General features: G+C 41.4%; 1 protein-coding gene across 1 annotated transcript; it reads left to right on the top strand.

Moving 5' to 3' along the window:
• Window positions 1-2,078: 2,078 nt before the first annotated feature.
• LOC139380445 (tumor necrosis factor-inducible gene 6 protein-like) lies at window positions 2,079-14,281 on the top strand. Its single transcript, XM_071123118.1, has 6 exons — window positions 2,079-2,341; window positions 7,402-7,539; window positions 8,757-8,918; window positions 13,182-13,410; window positions 13,657-13,697; window positions 13,878-14,281. Exons 1-6 carry the CDS (start codon window positions 2,149-2,151, stop codon window positions 14,003-14,005), a joined length of 891 nt encoding a protein of 296 aa, XP_070979219.1. The 5' UTR covers window positions 2,079-2,148; the 3' UTR covers window positions 14,006-14,281.
• Window positions 14,282-17,163: the final 2,882 nt, after the last annotated feature.

The following is a 17,163-nucleotide window of genomic DNA, read 5'->3' as shown; positions in this document are numbered from 1 at the left end:
TTCCCCAAACCTTTGCCACAAAGTCGGCAGCACAGCATTGTCTAGAATGTCATTGTATGCTGTAGCGTTGATTTTTCTTCACTGGAACTTAGGGGCCTAGCCCGAATCATAAAAAACAGCCCCAGACCATTATTCCTCCTCTACCAAACTTTACAGTTGGCCCTATGCATTGGGGCAGGTGGCGTTCTCCTGGCATCCGCCCAACCCAGATTCGTCTGTCGGACTGCCAGATGGTGAAACGTGATTCATCACTCCAGAGAACGCGTTTCCATTGCTCCAGAGGCCAATGGTGGCGAGCATTACCCCTCTCCAGCCAACGCTTGGCATTGCGCATGGTGATCATAGGCTTGTGTGCAGCTGCTCGGCCATGGAAACCCATTTCATGAAGCTCCCGACAAACAGTTATTGTGCTGACATTGCACACAGCCATGCAATCTCCATAGACAAACATTTGTAGTAGAATGGCCTGCCTTACTGAAGAGCTCAGTGACTTTCAATGTGGCATCGTCTTGGATGCCATCTTTCCAATGAGTCAGTTAGTCAAATTTCTTCCCTGCTGGAGATGCCCCGGTCAACTGTAAGTTCTGTTATTGGAAATATTATAATATCTACAGTACCAGTAAAAACTTTGGACCTAACTATTCATTCAAGGTTTTTTCTTTATTTTACTAATTTCTACATTGTAGAATAATAGTGAAATACATCAAAACTATGAAGTAACACATATGGAATCATGTAGTAACCAAAAAAGTGTTAAACAAATCAATATATATATATTTTATATTTGAGATTCTTCAAAGTAGCCACCCTTTGCCTTGATGACAGCTTTGCACACTCTTGGCATTCTCTCAACCAGCTTCATGAGGTGGTCACCTGGAATGCATTTCAATTAACAGATGTGCCTTCTTAATAGTTAATTTGTGGAATTTCTTTCCTTCTTAATGCGTTTGAGCCAATCAGTTGTGTTGTGACAAGGTACAGTAGGGGTGGTATGTACAGAAGATAGCCCTATTTGGTTAAAGATCAAGTCCATATTAGGGCAAGAACAGCTCAAATAAGCAAAGAGAAAAGGGAGTCCATTACTTTTATCACATTTTAAAGTATGACAGGTGCAGACAGTGTTGAAGAAAACAAAAGTTTATTCCTTGAACAGGGGCAGGCAAACGGCAGGTAAAGGCAGGCAGGGGTCAATAATCCAGAAAGGGTGTAAGGTACAGGACAGCATGCAGGCTCAGAGTCAGGTTAGGCAGAGGTGGGTAATCCAGAGTAGTGGGGCAAAGGTACAGGACGACAGACAGGCTCAGGGTCGAGGCAGGCGGAATGATCAGAACCGGGATATTAGACAACAGGAGCAGGAAAACAGGCAGGAGCAGGGAAACAAAACGCTGGTAGGTTCTACAAACAAAACAAACTGGCAACAGACAAACAGAGAACACAGGTATAAATACACAAGGGATAATGGAGAAGATGGGCGACACCTGGAGGATGGTGGAGAGAATCACAAAGACAGGTGAAGCAGATCAGGGCATGACAACTTTAAGACATGAAGGTCAGTCAATCTGGAACATTTCAAGAATTTCAAGAAATTTCAAGAAAGTAGCAGTTGCAAAAATCATCAAGCACTATGATTGAAACTGGCTCTCATGATGATCACCACGGGAAAGGGATTTACCTCTGCTGCTTTATTGTTATTTTATTGAGTTACTTTTTTTTTTAAATTACTTTTGTTTATTTAGTAAATATTTTCTTAATTCTATTTCTTGAACTGCATTGTTGGTTAATGGCTAATAAGTAAGCATTGCATGGTAAGGTCTACTACACCTGTTGTATTCAATGCATGTGACATATAATTTGAATTGATTTGAGATATGCCCAAAGAGCAACATATCTGCTGAGTATGCAGGCCATGGAATAATGGACATTTTCAGCTTTCATGAATTGTGTACAGTTCCTTGGGACATTGGGCCGTGTATTATCATGCTGAAACAGGAGGTGATGTTGCAACACAGCTGGGTTAAAATTTGAGAGGTGCACGCGATTCAATTTGGCTTCTTTATGCCTCCAGAGGTTCCGCAATTGCGTCACACCATCTACACGGCGCCTTTGACCACATTTCGGATCAAGCATAAATTGGCTCTAACATTTTAAATGCCAGTTGTCAGACGAGCAGCGAGCACAGCGCGAACGGTAGCAGCTGGCATCATAGCGCAGCGCACAGCTCTGATCTGTACAAGGAGGAGGATGCGAGTCTTCGCTGTCATCTGGGCCATTGGGTTCTTCTTGAAGGAAGCCCAAGCCTGGGGCTTCAGAAATGGAATATTTCATAACTCCATATGGCTGGGTAAATCGCGCTTTCTTTGTTACTTTGGGAGCCTTAAATCATTAGGTTGCTTTTCAACAAGGGATTCATTTCGGAAGTAACCTTTATGCATGCCAACAATTGCAAACATTGGCATTCTGTAGGACGTTCTCCTGAAAGTTTTCTGTGTTTGTATTTTAGAAGATGGTTGTGGAATGTTCAGTTGTACTATTTAGCACCACTATACCACATTGGATCTTTCTAAAAGTTGGGTCGCTTGGACAAAGACATAAGAGGCGCGGTTTCCCTTTGATGTGTCCAAAACTGAATTTAAAAAAAAAATCCTTATTTAGGCTAATTATCGTTCCCATATGTCAGAAAAGTCTTATTTTATGTTCACTTTTCTAACAGGTCTTCAACATACTCTCACAATCCTGCACAACATAGGCTATTGACAATGTTGTAAACATTTAGCATTTTCCCTGATAACACTTTGCCTACATAATCTTTACAGTTATGTAACGTTATTAAATGGCACATAGCACTGTGATGTGTGTTCAGGTAAGGGGTAGAGTTGGACACTGGCATATGTATGACTGAACACTGTATGAGGTTGACTTGCCAACACACTACTTCATTTTGTCTGAGGGACAAGAAACACACATGAACAAGAAAGCTGTGCAAACTTCAGAACATTATTTCAGTGTTCGGTTTAGGGCATAGCATTGCAGTGGAGGGAAATGTACCAAAATGTCATACTTGAGTAAAAGTATGTGTCTGGAAAATGACTCAAGTAAAAGTCAACCAGAAAAATACTACTTGAGTAAAAGTCTAAAAGTATTTGGTTTTAAATATACTTAAGTTTCAAAAATCTATCTAATTGCAAAAATATACTTAAGTATCAAAAGTAAAAGTATGAATCATTTCAAATTACTTATAATAAGAAAATCAGATGGCACAATGTTCTTTTTTAATTTTTTTAAATTGTATTTTCAGATAGCCAGGGGCACACTACAACACTCAGACATAATTTACAGATAGCTAGTGGCACACGACAACACTCAGACATAATTTACAGATAGCTAGAGGCACACTACAACACTCAGACATAATTTACAGATAGCTAGAGGCACACTACAACACTCATACATCATTCACAGATAGCTAGTGGCACACTACAACACTCAGACATAATTTACAAACAAAGCATTTGTGTTTAGTGAGTCCTCCAGATCAGTGGCAGTGGGGATGACCAGGGATGTTCTATTGATAAGTGAGTGAATTGGACCACTTTCTTGTCCTGCTAAGCATTGCAAATGTAACGAGTACTTTTGGGTGTCAGGGAAAGTGTTTGGAGTAAAAAGTACATTATTTTCTTTAGGAATGTAGTGAAGTAAAAGTAGTCAAAAATATAAATAGTAAAGTACAGATACCTAAAACAACTACTTAATTAAGTAGTACTTTAAAGTATTTTTACTGAAGTACTTTACACCACTGTAGCAATGAAAGAACAAGGACAGAGTGTTATATCAGTTTGAAGACATTTCTTGTGTAACACAGAGACTGCTATAACATCTGCCCTTGAAACACTCAGTTTATAGACCAGTGTGTTTATTTTCTAATAATGTTATAGTGCCCCAACCCATTTTAATGGAATATGTCGTAAAGGCTTCTTCAGATAAGAGTTAATGAGTTCGACTTGCCCACCAGACCTACACCCATCTGGAACACACAAACTTACCTGCATGTTTAGAGTAATATGTCATGTAACCCAAACCTTCTATATCATTTGGTTCTGCCAGTAGTGAGATACACCACACTCTGGGCTTATAATGAGAACGAGGCACCACCTCACAAGGCACCTTGGAGGGTTGGTTTGACTAGTAGGTGAAAACATTAGTTCGTAGCTAATTTGGAGTGCTCTCCAAGTCCTACAAGGTCATGCATGCGTGATATCAAAACAGCCTCAAAGGAGGACTCCCCATAGGGAATGGCCACTTCCAACAGGGAGATTACAAACACTAAGCTTCTGTCCTAAGGGTTTCTATCCAGCCACAACATGTTAGAGTTGAAAGATTTTGGCCTATCCACCGTGTGTGTTTCATGTTTCTTTCCTTCCGCTTTGGACTTCTTAGTCTGAAGCCACTTTGCTTGCTCTAGCTCCTTGAGAAAGATGCCTCCAATCTTGTAAAACAGAATCTTTTCTGCTTGTTTCCTGTTGCCTGGATACGTATTGTTGTAGTTGTGTCTCACTGTAGTGCTTTGATGGTGATGGCAGTGTTGACTGACAAGAAAAACACCTTCACCCATTTCGAATCAGGCCACCGCCGCTCACGAGGACTGTGAACTCTCGTTCTCAGTGGCCATTTAAGTGTGTTAACCCTCACATGGCTGCCGGCCCAGACGGCATCCCAAGCCGTGTCCACATAGCATGTGCAGACTAGCTGGCTGGAGTGTTTACAGCAGTGGAGGCTCCTCAGAGGAGGGGAAATAAAAAATAGTGAAACATTAACATGAAGTTATCCTTTTTAGATATACTAAATGTATTCACATGTAGTCATCTACAGTAGCCTCAATAGCACTCTGTAGGGTAGCACCATGGTGAAGCTGGAGGACAGCTAGTTTCTGTCTTCCTCTGGGTACATTGACTTCAATACAAAACCTAGGAGGCTCATGGTTCTCACCCCCTTCCATAGACTTACACAGTAATTATGACAACTTCTGGAGGACGTCGTCCAACCGATCAGAGCTCTTGCATCATGAACTGACATGTTGTCCATCCAATCAAAGGATCAGATAATTAATCTAGTACTGAAAGAATAAGCTTCAGCTAGCTAGCAATGCCATGCATAAAATGTGGTGAGTAGTTGACTTGAGAGAGAACAACAATAGTTGAACAGTTTTGAACAAATTAATTTATTTAAAAAAGGAGAAGCAAGAGAGAGAGAGGGAGAGAGATATCTATGATTTGCTGTATTGTTTTTTTCACTTTCACTTAGCTAGTGAATGCAGCTAGCTAGTTTGGCCGAATCAAACACCCAGCTCAAACAGATATGGTTATGACTGTCCAACACTGGAACTCTTCCAAGTCAAGATAAGCTTTTGCTTCATTAATCTATTGACACCGGGACCCGCCGGTGTAACTGCCAAACTGCTTGCTGACCTTACACTGTACTGCATGATTTAAGTGGGTTTACTATCAAATCAAATCAAATTGTATTGGTCACATACACATATTTATCAGATATTATTGGGGGTGTAGCATTAGTTCTAGTATCTATGTTGACTACGACATTAGCTAGTTAATATGGCTACAACAATGTAGGCTGTGTGTAGCGGTTAGTGATTATGATATGAGTGTCTGTTGAAAAAGATGCAGGTAACAGTGTGCGACCTGTGCACCTACATTGTAAACTTATAGGCTAGGTTGTAGCAACCTCATGATGATTATAGGGAACATTTGAGTATCATGTAGTAGCCTAAATCTATCAATGTTACGTTGAGCTGGCTGAATGGAATATGAATGACAGTCATCCAATAAAATGACTACCTCCCCGTAGTACTCACTTCTGTCATCATGAAGTGCTTTGAGAGGCTAGTTACGGAACATATTCCCTACACCTTACCCGACACCCATATCAGCCCTACAGATCACCATTGCACTGCACACTTCCCTATCGTGTCTGGACAAGAGGAATACCTATGTAAGGATGCTGTTCATCAACTAGAGCTCAGTCTTCAACTCCATAGTGTCCTCCAAGCTCATCGCTAAGCTTGGGGCCCTGTGTCTGAACCCTGCCCTGTGCAACTGGGTCCTGGACTTCCTGACAGGCCAACCCAGGTGGTGAAGGTAGGCAATAACACCTCCGCTACGCTGATCCTCAACACGTGGACCCTCAAGGGTGGGTGCTCAGTCCCCTGCTATACTCCCTGTTCACCCATGACTGCGTAGTCACACACGTCTCCAACTCAATCATCAAGTTTGCAGATGATACAACAATAGTAGGCCTGATTACTAACAACAACGAGACAGCCTACAGGGAGGAGCTAACGATTCTGGAGGAGTGGTGCCAGGAAAATAACCTCTCCCTTAACGTCATCAAAATGAAGGAGCTGATCATGGACTCCAGAAGACAGCAGAGAGAGCACGCTCCCATCCACATTGACGGGGAGTAGAGAGGGTGAAAATCTTCAAGTTCCTCGGGTGAGCATCACTTACAACATGAAATGGTCCACCCACACAGACAGTGTGGTGAAGAAGGCGCAAGGAGGCTGAAGACATTCCGCTTGTTCCCTAAGACCCCCACAAACTTCTACAAATGCACTATTGAGAGCATCCTGTCAGGCTGTATCACCACCTGGTATGGCAATTGCACCATCCGCAACCGCAGGGCTCTCCAGAGGGTGGTGCGGTCAGCCCAATGCATCAACAGGGGCACACTGCTTGCCCTCCATGACATCTACAGCACCCAGTGTCACAGGAAGGTCAAAAATATCATCAAGGACCTCAGCCACCCGAGCCACGGCCTGTTCACCCCACGACCGTCTACAAGGCGGAGACGGTACAGGTGCATCAAAGCTGGGACCGAGAGACTAGAAAAACAGCTTCTATCTCCAGGCCATCAGACTGTTAAGTGGTCACCACTAGCCATCCTCTGCCCAGTACCCTGCCCTGAACCTTAGTCACTGTTACTAGCCATCTACCACCTGGTGCTTTACCCTGCACCTAGAGACTACTGCCCTATGTACATAGTCATTGAACATTGGTCACTTTAATGCTGTTTTACCCACTTCATATGTATATACTGTATTCTAGTCGAGGCTCATTCTATATATTATTACTGCTGTACACACATTTTCTATTCATATACTGTCTAAACATATACAGTATATTTAAATTCCAGACTCTGACATTGCTCGTTCTGATATTTCTTAGTTCCTTAATTGTTTTATTTTCATTTGTGTGTATTGTTTTGTATTGTTAGGTATTACTGCACTCTTGGAGCAAACATAAGCATTTCGATGCACCTGCGATAACATCTGCAAACTATGTGTCCACGACCAATAAAATGTGATTTGAGTTGTTGTTTTTTCCTGGACAGAGCAAGCCGCCGGAGTCTACCACAGGGAATCGCGTAAAGGGAGATACCAGCTGACTTATAAGGAAGCCAAGGCCGTGTGCAAATATGAAGGAGGGACACTGGCCACTTATGATCAACTGGAGGCTGCTCGTCAGATAGGTTTGCAATGCAATAACTCCCCTATCCCCCATCCCCTCCAAACTGGAGGTGGTGGTGCTCTCTCTCTCTCTCTGTCTCTCTCTCTTTCTCTCTGAATTTACCAGACAAGGAGTCTGGAGGAACATAACTCACAAGCAGCACAATGTTGCCAATTAGATTCTATCAATGTCAATGACTTTCAACCTAAGCACTGGCAGTTCATGAGTGGCCCCTGAGCCCTGAGTTTACAAAATGCCATTACCACTGTTGATTAACGACGCCTCACAGTTTGCCTAAGAACACATGTAACCAGTTTATATTAGCCAAACATGTGGTCACTAGTATCACTGGTCAAGCAATGGCAGAAAGAGCTGTGTTTATCTTGTCTTTCTCCCATGAAATCAATCAAAGACATCTTGCAACTACAGCTCCTGCAACCCGTTGCTCTGTGGGACTGCAGCCGGTCCCAATTCGCTCCCTATCCCTTCCCCTTGGGCCTAACCCTTTGATGTTTGCTGATCTGAAGGGTAAATAAGAAGTGTAAGGGCGTGGCCCTTCCACCATATTCCCAGCACTTTACAGCTCTACAAACATTGAAGGGTTAGGACCAAGCCGTGGGGAGGGAATTGGTCCGGCTGTGATCAGAGGCCTCTCAAGTATTGTAAGAACGATAACACCTGCCTAGCTGGGTAACGATGCTGTTCCCATGGCTGGCAGACGGATTGAAGCCCGATCAGGCCCTGGAACTCAGGATCTGGCATTTGGAAACCACTACTCGTCTGTCTGTAGTTAGAGCTGAGCTGCCCTATGGCCAATCAACCTAGGAGCCTTGAGTTTATTTATCTTGCCTTTCCTCACTGACTGTGGTCCGCTGATTGACTGGAGGCTTTTAAGATACATTGGAGTTCATTATGCTTTACCCCAACCATCTACCAACCATCCCCTTCCACATCCCCCACATCAATGGTCTGCTTGTAATTGCAGATGCAAAAACACATTTTTGACAGGGACAATAGCATTTCCAAAGACTTGGTTTTGTTTTAAGGATATGACCAAGCCAAATGGCTGGTGATAATCCAATATTCCCTTGAGATCTTCTGTTAGTGTTTTATCTGTGGTACTAAGACGGGGATGGATGCTAGCTCTATAAACCAAGCTCTCTTATGGTTTTATCAGTGACACTCTTTTGTGAATCTTTCAGATTGGTTACCAGGCTAATTTTTGCCTCTCTGTCTTAGGTTTACATGTGTGTGCGGCTGGATGGTATGACAAAGGACGTGTGGGCTACCCTATCGTCAAAGCCGGTGCCAACTGTGGTTTCGGCAGGGTTGGCATCGTCAACTATGGGTACAGGTTGAACAAGAGTGAGAGATGGGACGTCTACTGCTACAACCCCAACTGTGAGTAGTGAAAACATGACAAATGGGAGCATTGTAGTTACTCCACAATACTAACCTAAATGACAACCTGTACAGAATACAAAATATGCAAGACATGCATTCTAAAGTAAAACTTTAAAAAATGTGGCAAAGAAATTCACTTTATGTCCTGAATACAAAGCATTATGTTTGAGGCATATCCAACACATCACTGAGTACCACTCTTCATATTTACAAGCATGGTGGTGGCTGCATCATGTTACGGGTATGCTTGTCTTTGGTAAGGACTAGGGAGTTTTTGGGGGGATAAAAATAAATAGAATAGAGCTAAGCAAAGGCAAAATCCTAGAGGAAACTTTTAGATTTGTGTATTGTTGTGAATTGTTAGATACTACTGCACTGTTGGAGCTAGGAACACAAGCATTTCGGTACACCCGCAATAATATCTGCTAAATATGTGTATGTGACCAATAAAATTTGGTTTGATTTGAAAACCTGAATCAGTCTGCTTTCCAACAGACACTGGGAGACAAATTCACCTTTGAGCAGGACAATAACCTAAAACACAAGCCCAAATATACACTGGAGTTGTTTACCAAGACCACATTGAATGTTCCTGAGTGCCTAGTTGCGGTTTTGACTTAAATCAGCTTGAAAATATATGGCAAGACTTGTAAATGGCTGTCTGGTAATGATCAACAACCAACTTGTAAGAGCTTGAAGGATTTCAAAAAGTATAACGTGCAAATATATAATCCAGGTGTACAAAGCTCTTAGAGACTTACCCAGAAAGTCTCACAGCTGTAATGGCTCTTAGAGACTTACCCAGAAAGTCTCACAGCTGTAATGGCTCTTATAGACTTACCCAGAAAGATTCACAGCTGTAACCACTGCCAAAGGTGATTCAATGTGTTTTGGCACAGGGGTGTGAATTATATATATATTTTTTTACCTTTATTTAACTAGGCAAGTCAGTTAAGAACAAATTCTTATTTTCAATGACGGCCTAGGAACAGTGGGTTAACTGCCTGTTCAGGGGCAGAACGACAGATTTGTACCTTGTCAGCTCGGGGATTTGCAACCTTTCGGTTACTAGTCCAACACTCTAACCACTAGGCTACCTGCCGCCCCATATTAAGTAAATTAGATATTTCTGTGTTTTATTTTCAATACACAATAAAACAAATGTTTTAAAACATGTTTTCACTTTGTCATTATGGGGTATTGTGTGTAGACGGGTCATAAAAAAAATGTAATCCATTTTGAATTCAGGCTGTAACACAACAAAATGTGGAATAAGTCAAGGGGTATGACAACTTTCTGTATCTTCCTAATACCCCTGCACATGACTCTGTATTGGTATCCCGTGTACTGTATATAGCCAAGTTATCGTTAGGCATTGTGTATTTATTCCTCGTGTTATTTTTCTATTATTATTATAAAAATAAAATAAATCTCTGAATTGTTGGGAAGGGCCAATAAGTAAGCATTTTATTTTTGTCTACACCTGGTGTTTACAAAGCATGGGACAAATAAAAATGTGATTTGATTTGGAGGTTTTTGAATAACTTCCTTAATGTTCAATTCATGTTTTAACAATACTTTTAATAACACTACTTGCAGATAGGACACATGGACTTGAATTTCCTTAGGCATTAATCATGCAAACACATTCCTTTTTTTAGTGAGATTCGAACATATAATTTTCTGTTTTTATTCATGGGAGTAGTTCACTGCGCCACCAGGATGGAGCTAGCGTGCCATGTTTTTTACACATACAAAGCTGTTCATTTTAGTCTATTCTAACAGACCCCATTTCAAAGGAAACAAGCGTTCATTAAGATCAGGTGTGGCCATTTAGTGGGCGTGGCCAACACACCTGAGAGAGTTTTGTTGACGCTGAGAACGGAATGTATATGTTTTTAAACACAATTCTTAAAACTTTCTCTGAACATTAATAAAGTAGAATGTTTTCTTAAAATTCTCAGAACAATTTGAGAACATGACTTTAAATAGAACCATGAGGAATCCTGTAGGAAACATTATGCTGAAGTACTGAAATTCCCACAGAAGAACATTGTTTCTTAACATTCTCTGAATTATTTGAGAACATTCCCAATGTCAATGAACATTACCAAAAAGGTAACCATGTTTGAAATTGTAGGAAATATTCTGTTAAAGTAATGAAATACCAAGAAAATAATGTTATTTTGTCAAGTTCCTTAAATGTGCAGAGAATTTTCCAAAGCCAATCAACTATCCTGCACCATTCCCAGAAAGTTGTGGGAAGGTTGTACACTCTCACCAAGATCTAAGAAACATTTGGTTCTCAGAACGTTATGTGTTAGCTGGGACTGGACTGTTTAATGGTGTGTCAGTCTTATAGAATGGTGAGGCCGAGGCAAAGCCAGCAAGGAACACTTAATATCCAATGACTGTTATTTGTCTCGATATGATATAAAAATGCTAAACTTTCAGTAATGTGGTAAAAATCCAGTCTTTAAAATATCCAATGGTGGCACAGCCTCCCCCCTCTTGCAGGGGGGCCTCATGCTCTGACTTTTCAGGGGGCCCTGTGAAACTGCGTTATGCCACTGACGGAAATCAAATACATTAAGTCAAAGCAACACGTTGAGGTGTAAATCCAAAGAGGAATACACTGAACTCTTAATGGTCTGACTTTAGATAATACCAAAATCAAATCTGTGGTAAGAACCAAGTCTTTAAACTCTAACTCCTTTTGTGATACGTACTCAGTATTTATTCAGTTATTATAACTATTAGGGACGTATTTACAACACTTTTTACAACATTTAATTAATCATGACAAAACAGCTGTATTGGGGCCTGTTTTTATTGTGGAGAATGATACATGATAGTTTGTACCACGTGACGACTGTACTCAACATGGAAGAGGTTGCCTCATTGGATGAGATAGCTGCCTTGAGTGATACTGCCTGTGGCCCTGGTCAAAAAGTTGTACACTACAAAGGGAATAGGGTGTCATTTGAGAAACCGCCACAAATTTTCTCCCTAATTCCCTGTGATGTTGAGGATGTATGGTTCACATTTGATAAATTACGGTTGAATTGCATAAAAACAACACTTAATTACAGAAATTTTCCCTCTACAAATCCTGGGGATCTAGGGGAGCTTTTGATTTAATTTTCACCCTACTGCACACGTGGAAGGAATTGTGTTCATTCAGAAGACAAAGTCTCTTTTCTAATTATTATTATTTTTTGTATTTTACCTCCCCTTTTCTCCCCAACTTTGTGAAATCTAATTGCGATCCAATTACGATCTTGTCTCATTGCTGCAACCCCCCAACGGGCTTGGTAGAGGTGAAGGTCGAGTCATGCGTCCTATGAAACATGGCCCTTTAAACCGCGCTCCTTAACCCGGAAGCCATCTGCACCAATGTGTCGGAGGAAAGACTGTTGAACTGACGACTGAATTCAGCCTGTAGGAGCCCAGCCCACCACAAGCAATTGCTAGAGTGTGATGAGCCAAGTAAAGCCCCCCCGGCCAAACCCTCCCCTAACCCGGACGACATGGGCCAAACCCTCCCCTAACCCAGACGACATGGGCCAAACCCTCCCCTAACCCAGACGACATGGGCCAAACCCTCCCCTAACCCAGACGACATGGGCCAAACCCTCCCCTAACCCAGACGACATGGGCCAAACCCTCCCCTAACCCGGACGACATGGGCCAAACCCTCCCCTAACCCGGACGACGCTGGGCCAAACCCTCCCCTAACCCGGACGACGCTGGGCCAAATAATACGCCGCCCTACTGGACTCTCGGTCACGCACAGTTATGACACAAGCCTGGGATGGAACCGCGTCTGTAGTGACGCCTCAAACACGGCAATGCAGTGCCTTAGACTGCTGTGCCACTCAGGAGGCCCCTAACTTTATTTCTAACTTCATTCAATGGTCACATCAGAGAGAACAACATAAGCAAAGCATAATTCCCATATTGTAATTTATCATAATGCATTTACTTATGATGACAGCAAATGTAATACACTGATGTAGTAATACATAATGATAGTTCTCGCTGAAATGTTTTGCTTATATGATATCATTACCCTAGAGTCTAAAGCAACAGCTAGTGTGCAGAATATTCTCTTTACTTTTATCTATGGACATTACCCATCACAAATTCCTATTTAATCCGCTAAAGTATTCATCTATCTCATCTAATATATAAAGTTAACTTTTATCTCTTCAGTATATTTCCTCATCCTATCTCCTCCTCCTTTCTCCTGGTCCACAGCAAAGGAGTGTGGAGGTACTCTGACAGATCAGCAAAGGATCATCCAGTCACCCGGTTACCCAGAGGAGTACCAGGATGAGCAGATCTGCTACTGGCACATCCGTGTGCGCTACGGACAGAGGATACGCCTGCACTTCCTGGAATTTGATGTGGAGGAGGACACAGCCTGTCTATCAGACTTTTTAGAGATCTATGACAGTTATGACGACATCTCTGGCTTCGCCGGGAGGTGAGGATCTAGGTTTTGATTGAATGTGCCTTTACATTTAGTTTTAGTTTGTTGAGTTCACGTTGTAATGGTTTATCTGGATTGTTAGTCGTATCAAAGATGGTAGAAAGTTGCATTGTACTAAATGTATTGGTACTCACATAGACTCGTAAGACTCATGTCTTTTCCCACAACATACTGTCATAACATAGGCTACTGTCTGACCATGTTGATCAACTATCAAGGAAATACATTTATTATTTCCAGGTACTGTGGCGATTATTTACCAGATGACCTCATAAGCACAGGTATGCACAAACACATTCCTATTTTATTACCATATTAAATGCTATTATTATAGATCAAAAAGCTACAGTAAATGTCTGGCATTGATAACCCTTTTTTAATCATCAATTGTTTATTGATTTCCAATTATAAGTGTTTTCATTGATAAGCCTGACACCTTTCGACGTTTCTCTCTCCCACAGGGAATGTGATGACACTAAAGTTCCTGTCCGATGCCTCTGTAGTCGCAGGAGGCTTCCAGATGGAGTACATTGCTGTGAACTCTTCTCTCCTCCACTTCCAGAATGACACCAGCTGTTGCTTCACCTGACCAATGTTTACTTATTTTTTCAGCATGATCAGCTTTTATACAGGTAACAAACTGAGATTAGGAGAACTCCCTTTAAGAGTGTGCTCCTAATCTCAGCTCGTTACCTGTATAAAAGGCACCTGGAAGCCAGAAATCTTTCCGATTGAGAAGGGGTCAAATACTTATTGCCCTCATTAAAATTCAAATCAATTTATAAAATGTTTGACATTTGTTTTTTCTGGATTTTTTGTTGTTATTCTGTCTCTCACTGTTCAAATAAACCTACCATTAAAATTATAGATGGATCATTTCTTTGTCAGTGGGCAAACGTACAAAATCAGCAGGGGATAAAATACTTTATTCCCTCACTGTAGGCTGTCTTGTCGGTGATCAGGTCTACCACTGTTTTGTCATCAGAAAACTTAATGGTGGTGTTGGAGTCGTGCCTGGCTGTGCAGTCATGTGTGAACAGGGAGTACAGGAGGGGACTGAGCACACACGCTGGAGGGGCCCCCGTGTTGAGGATCAGCATGGTGGATGTGTTGTTACCTACCCTTACCGCCTGGGAGCGGCCCGTCAGGAAGTCCAGGATCCAGTTGCAGAGGTAGTTGTTTAGTCCTAGGGTCCTTAGCTTCGTGATGAGCTTTGAGGGCACGATGGTGTTAAACGCTGAGCTGTAGTTAACGAATAGCATTCTCTTTTGTCCATGTGTGAAAGGACCATGTGCAGTGCAATAAATATTGCATCATCTGTGGATCTGTTGGGGCAGTATGCAAATTGAGTGGATCTAATGTTTCTGGGATAATGGTGTTGATGTGAGCCATGACCAGCTTTTTAAAGCACTTCATGGCTACAGATGTGAGTGCTACGTGTTGGTAGTCATTTAGGCAGGTTCCCTTGGGCACAGGGACTATGGTGGTCTGCTTGAAACATGTTGGTATTACAATAGAAAACAGGCTACCTAAATATGGTTCTCAATCAGGGACAACGATTGACAGCTGCCTCTGATTGAGAACCATACCAGGCCAAACACAGAAATAGCAAATCATAGAAAAACTAACATAGACAACCCACCCAACTCACGCCTTGACCATACTAAAACAAAGCCATAACAAAAGAACTAAGGTCAGAACGTGACATATTTGGCATTGTGTTGTGAGACAAAACTGCACATTTTAGAGTGGAATTGTATTGTCGCCAGCACAAGGTGCACCTGTGTAACAATCATGCTGTTTAATCAGTTTATTGATATGCCACACCTCCTTGGCAATGGAGAAATGCTCACTTACAGGAATGTAAACAAATTAGTGTACAACATTTGAGAGAAATAAGCTTTTTGTGCATATGCAACATTTCTGGGATCTTTTATTTCAGCTCATGAAACATCGGACCAACACTTTACATGCAGCATTTATATTTTTGTTCTATATAGCTAGTCTCCCGGTCTCAGCATAAGGGTTGGCAAATGCTAATAAGCTAGCGTTAGCGCTCAGCATCCTTAAGCTTTGGGTATCGGTCAGAGTTATTTAACAGTATATTTGGTGAATGGGAAAGCTAAGGATGTTGATATAAGTCATGTTATTAGGAAAAGTGTTTATTTCCAGCGAGTGTATTTGATGCGTTTCTGTAGGTAGCGTTTAATGAATCATAGAGGTCTTATAACCTATTCAATTGTATAGGTAAAAATGGTTGGCTCATGTCTGTTATTTCCATATAGTCTATATAACAATTTATAACAATTTAAAAAACTGTCCATTATTAAATTGGTGAAATGATTTATTAGAGCTTTTATTTGTACTACTCTTGTTGCATTGTCAACCTGCAAGGAAGCATTTCATTGCACTGTGCACTCCATTGATATATTGTGTATATGACAAATAAACAAACTTGAGCTTAGAAGGGAAGGGGGAGGCAGCTAGAAAGAGAGGGGAAATAATGGCCAGCTTTGTGGTTATATTGTAGGTGCACAAAACATTGAAAATGCATAGGCCCTTAAATTCTGTCTCCTCAAATGTTATCTAATCTAAAAATCTCACAATAGCTGGTAGAAGTGACGAAATGAAATGAATCATAGAGGTCTTATAACCTAGTCCATTCTACAAGTCATTTTTTGAGGCTCATGTCTCTTTATATTCATATAGCCTAGAGGCTATGAAGCTTCTTATCTGTCGTGTTTGGAGTTGTGTTGCACTGTTGCGCAGACACTTGCGTTTTTCTTGACAGTTGAGTTGCCCTGGTCATGTTGGTATACAGTAACTTTAAAGAGCAACTAAAACCAACTTCTCATTTAGAAAACAGCTTATGTGGTATCAATATGAGTCAGAAACATTTATTCTAGTGTCAAAATTGACTACAAAGTGTAAATAGCATAATTTTGGTCATAAAGTCAGTCTCGTTCAAAATTCAGTTTTGTGTGACTTTTGGTCGTGACAGCATAACAATGTACAGTAAATGAAGGTTGGGTTTCAATCCTGCCCATATGCCCACAGCTCCTGCCCATATGCCCACAGCTAGCAGCACACAAGTAATCATACATTTGGAGTGCAGCTGCATGTGACCCGATCTGATCGTAATGCCTGTAGTAAAATTGGGTGAGCATTGGATATCCCTATGGGGGCTAGTTTTAGGGACCATCGGTAAATTACACAATGCACATGGGACAATATATTAATATTCCAATAGCTCCAAATGTCAATTACTTAAAAACCTTAAACCAACTATAAATTGTAGAAATTCCTATACAAGTATTGAAAGCATTTCATGAGAAAACTAAAAGGTGTGCAACATAAAAATATTGTATAATTTACATTGTGTAATTTATTAACGTTCCCTAACTAGCCTCAGAGATAGACTATCCAAAGTCAAAAGTCAAGTCGCACACCCCCGGCTGAAGCTAATTGGCTAAATAATTTGTCTAACTCTTCCCACCTGCGAATATACACACACGAGACACCCACATCAAACCACACCCCGAAACCAACTCACATTTAAATTCCGTCATGGTCGCTAGCGTTTCTTAATTAACTAAATCTAAAACGATGCCCAATCAGGAAGTGCAGTCAGCCTTTAAAACTAACTGAAGACGTTGCACCTCTTCCTTGCTACCTTTCATATGAACCAAGGAGGAGGGCAGATGAGAACAGCAGGCCAGCAGAGTACTTTGAACAGCATCAGTTAGG

Source organism: Oncorhynchus clarkii, chromosome 22 (assembly GCF_045791955.1).
Source record: "Oncorhynchus clarkii lewisi isolate Uvic-CL-2024 chromosome 22, UVic_Ocla_1.0, whole genome shotgun sequence".
In the NCBI taxonomy this organism is placed as follows: domain Eukaryota; kingdom Metazoa; phylum Chordata; class Actinopteri; order Salmoniformes; family Salmonidae; genus Oncorhynchus; species Oncorhynchus clarkii.
Note: the sequence above shows the minus strand (reverse complement) of the source record. Positions and strands in the feature narration are given on the sequence as shown.

Bases quoted from the DNA above. Each gene is read 5' to 3' on its own strand.
- LOC139380445 (XM_071123118.1), top strand. From the start codon at position 2,149: ATGCCAGTTGTCAGACGAGCAGCGAGCACAGCGCGAACGGTAGCAGCT. The intron at 7,540-8,756 runs GTTTGCAATGCA...TCTCTGTCTTAG, and splicing joins GGAGGCTGCTCGTCAGATAG to GTTTACATGTGTGTGCGGCT. The intron at 13,411-13,656 runs GTGAGGATCTAG...TATTATTTCCAG, and splicing joins ATCTCTGGCTTCGCCGGGAG to GTACTGTGGCGATTATTTAC.